General features: G+C 31.4%; 1 protein-coding gene across 1 annotated transcript in view; it reads left to right on the top strand.

The window, feature by feature from the left end:
• LOC105812823 (roundabout homolog 2-like) overlaps positions 1-990 on the top strand; it is a 742,657-nt gene extending 741,667 nt beyond the window's left edge. The window contains exon 27 of the mRNA XM_012647378.1: positions 757-990. Coding sequence (XP_012502832.1) covers positions 757-758 — 2 coding nt within the window. The 3' untranslated portion in view covers positions 759-990. The remainder of the gene's footprint in view (positions 1-756) is intronic.
• The last annotated feature ends 7,135 nt before the right edge of the window (positions 991-8,125 follow it).

The raw sequence follows: 8,125 nt of genomic DNA, 5'->3' as shown, positions 1-8,125 counted from the left end.
GTTGTTAGTATAACCAATCTATTTTCTAAATATAAACTACTAGGTAATAGAGAAAGTTAATGTCACAGTAAAAACTATTGTGCTCCTTGCATTAATTTCATCAGGAAAGTTATCAATTCAGTTTTTCATTGTTTAAATTATTTGCTGAATATTTTCAATTGCTTCTTCGAATTCTGTTTAAAAGCACTGCTGAGAAAATAGCCCTGGGTTGTAATATTCTCAACCACTTAACTGGTTATGGAACATGAGAAAGTAAACTACCTTCCTAATCTCTCTATTTGCTCATCTAAAAAGTAGCATTACCATCATCAGCACATCACAGACTGGAGAATTCCATGAAATGATGAAAAGAAAAAATAATTTCAAAACTGTAAAATTCTTTGTTGATCTCAGTTGTCATCATTGTTGGCTTTTGCTAATCTAATTATTATTAAGATTAGTTTATAATTTTAATTGGATTGATAGCTTCCTAGATTTTTCTTTAACATTTATTTTGAAACACTGATAGATTCACAAGGGGTGAAAAATAACTCTACTTGGATTTTAAATTTCTGAATGCTATAGTGTTTTTTTTCTGTTCATCTCCAAGTAAAATTACTTAAATTCGCAAACTCACAAAATCTTTCTGATGATCTTATTTTCACTTATTATCTGGTTGCTTTACTTTTTGTTGTGCTGTTTGGGATAGAAGAACACTAAACTTAAATAATTTAAATGTCAACTTTATTTCTGATTTTTTTTTAAATCTTTTTTTAGAGTAACTGAGAGGAGACATACAAAGCTGCTCTGAAGGACCATCAGGTCCGAACTCATGGAAGTGATGACACTAAAGAGTGCAATGAACAATTTCTTTATTTATGTACTATTAAAAGAACTGTAAATGCAATGTAAAGACACACAGCCACACATATCCCACAGATATTTTACTTGTGTTCTTCTCTTAAGTACACCACCCACCTTAACTCTTTCTTGTCAGAAGTATATAAAAAAGAAAGAAAACAAAACTCGCCCTCCAGGAAGAAAAGGATTTTCCTCTGTATATAATTTCTTTTGCATTGCTATGCAAGCTCACTCTTTTTAGCTCTGTTCATATTATTGTCTGTTCTTATTGGTCTGTTGTACTATATGTGAATTAATAGGCTGTGGTGCCATATATTAACTTTTAATTGTGTAACTTTTATGTTTAAATTTTGCACTGCAATTTTATTTGGTGATAAGCACAAATCTCTACTCCTCATGACATGAAGAAAAAGACTGAATGTGAAGGGAGTTTCTGTACTGTAAGCTAGGTTGGATAATGCTGGTTGTAACCAATCATGTTAGATGGTTTTCAGTTGGGGTGTAGAAATAGGAAGATGCAAAGGAACAATGGTGTTGGCAAAGTCTTCTTTGAACATCAGGGACTGAGTCAATAAAAAAAAAAAAAGCAAAAAGGTGGCTTTTACTATAGACAAAAGAGGGGGTCAAAAGAAGGAAGCTTAAGTATTAAGACTGAATATGCGTTAAAATATACAGGTAGCAAAGTTGTACTAAACTTGCTAAAAAAAAAAGAAATTAAAGTTTTATTTAGAATGAACTTTACCTGTCATTGTAATTGACCCATCTGAGAATTGCAAGAAACAAAAGGAAATTAAAGTGTTTCACAAGAGCTGTATTTATATTACAATTTTTAAAGAAGCATTTTCTGAATTATCATAATTAATGTCTCTGATTCATTAAGTCAGAATATAATATGAAGTTCCCCAAGGAAACTAACAAAACGAACTCTAGAATATCTAGCAAATAGTTAAAGAAGCAATTTTTATTAGGGCATACTCTGGCTGATTCCAAATATAAACTCTATTGCAATATCTTGTTTCATCTTTCTAATACATGTACAGTACACACTAGAGGATAGAGCTGCATCACTTAAATTCATTACTTTTAAAAAAATGCAGTCTATATACAATTTTGTGTTTTACTTGATTAAGAAGTGAAGTTGATGCCACCAGATGTATAGCCAAATTGTAAGTGCTTAAAAAGCAGTGCTCAGAGTATGTTCAGTTCACAGTAAGTAGATTTATTGGAATAAATATTTTATGGTACATTCTCAGAAATTGGCTACCAGCTAAAATAGGTTTGACCCATTTTGAATGAGTAAATTGAAAAGAAAAATTAAAAAGGAGAAAAATGCATGTTTATACACTTTTTAAATAAAACCAAACCTTGTAAGTGGACATTAATAACAGTGTCCTGCCTCATTTGTTTTCACGACTTTGAGAAAAAGAAGTTCCTGAACATCAGTCATGTATGCTCAAAATAAATGTGACTTTGAAATATATGTTAGCTACTGTACATGTATAGTCAGTCAAGTAGAAAAGTACCTTCCTGAGATTCCCACTTGTGACATTTTCCCATGTGCTTCCTACACAATCTTAAATTCTATTTCTGTCTATGCTTTCTCATATTTTTCCGATAATGTATTCAATAGTTGGCACTTCTAAAAATATTCAGTGTCATAATCAGGATCAGCTCTAAAATATGGGACCCTTTTGAATGACAATTCACACTCCATGAATTATTGGCTCAGTCACCAATTTATGTCATGTTGTTATAGCAAAGGGATGACATAATTAAATGTTTCCATCTATGTTATTCCCTGAGACTGCATCAGCACAGGCAAGTATAGAATGGAATGTTCTTTATGGGCTCCAACAACTTCTTGGTGCCATGTAGTTTGTTTCATCACTGAAGAGAACAAGAATTCTGGGACATAGTTTTTCAACCCTTTATCAACTTTCTACCATCAGTGCCTGAATTTTAATGCAGTTTGGTTTCTCTGGGAGAAAGAAGCTGGGGAAGTGAAAAGTTTCTGCAAAGAATGAATACATACTGATTCACAACTCTAAGGTGTGAGGAATTTAAATTTTTATTTATGCAGTTTCCTACTTCACCTCTTTCTATTTAAAGGCAAATAAATTTCTAAGAGGTTTTATTCATTTGTGTTCTCTCTTTAGCTCCTCTATCACCCAATTTAGTCTAAAACTTTGGCTCATTACACATATTATACGTAGCCTCGGACCCCTAGTAACTGGTAGATGTAGATGACAAATAAACCAAGACTTGCAAAAATGAAGTATGTGTATGCAGAGGACCTTTGGAATAATGTGGGACATAGTATCATACCTTCCTGATTGACATTGCTTTGTTAGGTTATGTCTAAGCAGACCTTGTGGTCACTTGGAATGTTCTTATAGAATGAATAGTCCATGTTGCCTGTTAAATCGAGTTTTAAATAAATTGATTGGTCAAATCACACACCCAAAATATCACCCTCAAATTAACAGAGGGCAAGATAACATGCTCTGACTATACAAATGATTTCAGAAACACTATCAAAAACCAAAAACCTTCATCAACTTGCTATGCATAAAAAGCTGCTAATCAGTATAAGTCAGAATGTCAGCAGAAGAATATAAACATGTATGAAAGCCACCATAGTTTATCATTTTGTAACTAATTAATGGGATTAGAAATTCATTGAGCTCACTCTTCTGCATCTAAACAGAGGCCTGCATAAGCCATTGAAAGGAAATCTAAGTGGGAGAGAATATAATCTTATCTTGCACTCATAGGCAATGCTGCTATGCAGTAATGCCCAACACAAGCACAGCTGCATTCATAACAGGCAAAGTCTCCTTTGGGAAAATAGATGCATCAGTGCCCAAACTCAGGTATGCCAGTGTATGCAGGTGGAGTGCCCTAGTCCTTGTCCAAATATTTACCATGTGATTTTTAAAGTAAAGTGGGAGAGTACAGGAGTATGTAAACAATTGATTTTGTCACAAGATTTTAATCCAGTTCAAGGGAGAATATAGAAACCAACATGTAAAATACCATATAATCAAGGGGAGTAAAACCATTGCAAATTTACTTGCTTTGAGAAACAAAACCGATTTAATGGCGTTCTATGTCACAGTTTAATTCTGGGATTTTATTTTCAGTGGGATTTGAGTCAAAAGTTTGTATGTGCTTTGGTGGAACACCTCCCAATTTCTATTCAATAAATTTATGTAATTGTCCAATATAATGATAACAATACCAATGAGCTCTAAATTGTGGTTTATCTTCACCACCAGAAAGTGATCGTGCACTGGTATTAAAGATATGCAGAACCATAACATGCACTAATTTGTTCATTTACTTCTGTATGTTGTTCATAGAATACATGACAAGAATTGGTGTAAAGCAACATGTCTTTCCACATTATATTAGAGGTGAAGTTACTTTTGTTTTGCTTCTCAATAATGTGTACTTCAAATGAAACACCATACATTTTTTAAAACAACGTTCAATTTACTAATTTTTTTTAGTCTCATAATTTCAAAAGCATTTATTGGGACTTTAAAGTGTTGCAAGAAAAGGGATTTTTGTGGCCGTGGTAGACTTTTTATACTTTGTTTTTATAGATGGATTTTTTTAAACTGTAGTTTGTTTAAGTCACCAAACAGCGTCCAAAATCTTAATGTGTTTCATTTGATGTTGTTAGATCAGCAAAGAAATTGGCATAAAATTGGTCAATAGTATTGTCAAAGAATTGTGTATTGTGTACTCACTGGGAAAAAAAATAAAATATATTCACATTTCAAATTTGTAAAAAAGCCATTTATGTAAAACAAACTTGCTTGTAGATAAACTAAAAATAGACCATTCTGTTACTTTTAGAATTCTACATTACTATTTTGTGACCATGATTTCTCATTCAGTTATGGTTTGAACAGTAATAAATAGGAATTGGTGTCAACTGCTAGCAGTGACTAAAAGACACTGATGAAGAATATAACAAGCATTTGAAATTACAGACCCCCATCAACCCTACTTTCCAGATCTGTTACCTTCCCCCCACAATAAAGACCTTTAGATAGATGTAACACAAGCATCTTATCTACACAATTACTTAACATTACCTTTAAAAATACATGTTAATATGAGAATTGGAAGAAAGTAGGTAATATTTCTTAATTATGTCAGAACAGCTAATTGTAAATTTATTTTATGTTGGATGTTTTTATATTGGATGTTGTAAAATTATCTCAGGGACTGAGTAGAAAAGAAAATGTCCTATTTTATAGCACTTCATAAATATTTCATTCTTTTTCACTGCCAAGTACAACTATCGGATCAGATTTTATCCCAAAATAAAGAGAAGTAGTTTCTATATTCTTTAAAATATTAATCCTAGTAAGAGTAGAAGAGAAAAAGAAAAAAGAATATAGTTAAATTTTTAAAACACATGGCAAATTAACAATACATTTTATATTCCCATTTAATTTATATTAATGATATGAGAATAAAATAGTAATTAGAATAATTACAAATGAGGGCACATTAATATAATACAATGATGTTACATAATATATGTGGTTAAAGACAAAACATATCAGTTATCAATATGATGGTGGGGCAATTACAAAACAACCATGGCTTTATGGAATTTGTATGTATTATGGCAAAAGTGCAAAACTATCAGAAAGGTTAATTAAAATAATACACTACATTCTCTTGATTATTATATATATTAGCTAGGGAAAACATATATCACTGTTGCAGGAAAGCATTTAAAGAAGAAATAATATTTAATGTCCTCAATTTTTGAAAATGTATTTTATCTCTTCCACAGAGCAGAGCAGGAGACTTCATGCTAAACTTCATTTCATAGCAGAGATACCAAATAAAACTATAGTAACAGAAAACTAAGTTTTAAGAGTCAAAAAAAAAAATGTGGAAAGTCTAGCTAGAAGAGGAAGACAATGTGTTGTCTCCAAAAGTTTTCGATGACAATTTTACTTTGATTAATTTAGTGCCATCTCAGTGTTGGTCTTCAGCTTCATAGGCGTTGAGAAGGAACTTGGCTCATGGGAGTGTTGCAAAGTTGTCAAGAGTCCCAGAGACAGATGCAAGATAATCATATGACTATGTGTTTAATTTATTAAGAACTACAAAGGAAACTTGTCTTTGCATCTCCTAGTTGACACATTTTCTCCTTGAAATAGTCAAACTATAAGAAAAAAAGGAAATATACATATTAATATATATCTGACTAGATATTACTAAGATATTTTCAAGGTATTTTATATATATATATAAATATATTTTCACATATCTTAATAATAAAGGAAAGCTACATTTGTGATTCAAATACAAGGAATTTGGGCTCAAGTCACTGCCCATGACAGATAATTTTCAGGTCACTAAAATTGCCCTTATACCATAGCACCGTGGCACCATTTACCTATAAAATACTTCGATGGATACAGCCTCTAAGTGTAGACATTTTTTTTTTTGACAATCTTTAGACAATGCTTTTCTAGACAACACTTCTCAATAATTTGTTTCTGACATACCTGTTTTTTCTAATTTATTCATTCCCCTTGCAAGCCAGTTTTGAGATGCTATATTAAGAATTAAATATTCAGAGTAAAGAAACAATAATCTCTGCCTTTATCAATAGATTATATTTCTGTTCATTCTTGCCCTAATTTCTAGAAAAGTATCTTTTTGATGAATATTTTGAAGCTAAGGGTAAGAGCCAATAAACAAGGCTTTCAAATACATTTCCAAGCAATGAACTCTGTATTAGCTTCATTCATATCCTCCACATTCATTATAATATCCATATTCTGGTCTTTCTCAAAATAGTCTACAGGATTTTAAGGAGTATTTTAAAAATAAAGAAGATAAAGGGGTGGAAGCTACATATTTGAATATGTGAAGATAAGTCTTTAGTGCCTGACTCCTTTACAAATCTTTTCAAATCTTATATGGTGTAAAACACTTTGTCCTAGGGCATCTTAAGAGACTAGTACTATGTAAAATACACTTTGAAAATTACAAAATACAAAATACAATTTGAAAATTACTGTCCTAGAAACTCCTCATTCTGCTCCGAGGCTCAATGTTAGTGTCCCCAAAGGGTTTTCATGATAACATGCCTTGCTGGGGTTTCTAAAAAATCAATATTAAGTTATGGGAAAGAATCATTTGAATCCCAGATATTTTGTGAAGATGATGGAAGAAATGTACAGTGAGAAATTAATTCATTAAACTATGTTTCAAGAACTTAATTGAGATGAGTGCTCAGAACTCTAACAACAGGTAAGATTGCATCATATTGTTTAACTTTTCCACAATTCTTTTTGTGTACTGTCAACTCTTGAAATCATTAAGCTAAACCAAAATGTGAAAATACACCCACTGTCTTCCCCCAACCCTAGTTCTCAACTCACAGAAAAGGATAAATATTTATTTTTTTAAGACTACTATCTGATTATTATGAGGTTCTACTCCAAGTGGAACTTTGCTGAAAATAATAGTGAGTATCATAAAATGTAGGAAGAGTGGGCTTACAATCTCTCAGTAAGATAATATAAATCTAAGTACCAGTGGAATTTGAAATATAGCTAATATAGCTAAAGAGTAATGATGAAAATTCATGTACTCTGAAATGGCTAAATATAGAACTACGAAAGACAAAAAAGAGGATAACAATTACATGAACTTTCACTGGCTATGAGTACAAAATAAGATGATACTGTTACGAGGGAAATTAAAGTAGAATGTGGAAAGTAAGAATTTAAATTTACTTGATTAATTTTGAATGATGGTAGATTGATACAATCAATAAATTTAAATGCCCCAACAGAGGTGATTTGAGAACAGTTACAGATGGGTAATGATTATTCTAAGAAAAAAGATGGAATAGGCAAATTGGAGGCATAAGCATAATAAGTATTCAACTTAAAAAAAGGGATTAAAACATTTTCAATAAATGTGTAAGCATTTCTTGTGCAAGTAATTATCCACAAAGTATTAAGACCCTGTTTTCATCAATGCAGGCAATGCTAATTTTTTCATAGCATTTTCATGACATTTTAAGTATGCAACTATACTTAAAATGTATAACACAACTCCCCATATACATATGACAGCAAAGTATACATTTAAAGAAATATGTGTGTTAAATTTCCAATGTCCACTAATTCCTAGTTAAATTATGTAAATAGTTATTTTAAAAGTTAAAATCCATGATGATGATTAGAACTCTTATCACTGAAGCTCAGGCAGAAAGATATTTTGAATTTGTTCT

The sequence above is a fragment of the Propithecus coquereli genome, unplaced genomic scaffold (assembly GCF_000956105.1).
Source record: "Propithecus coquereli isolate 6110/MARCELLA unplaced genomic scaffold, Pcoq_1.0 Scaffold266, whole genome shotgun sequence".
NCBI classification, from domain to species: domain Eukaryota; kingdom Metazoa; phylum Chordata; class Mammalia; order Primates; family Indriidae; genus Propithecus; species Propithecus coquereli.
This window is presented reverse-complemented; position numbering and strand designations above follow the sequence as displayed.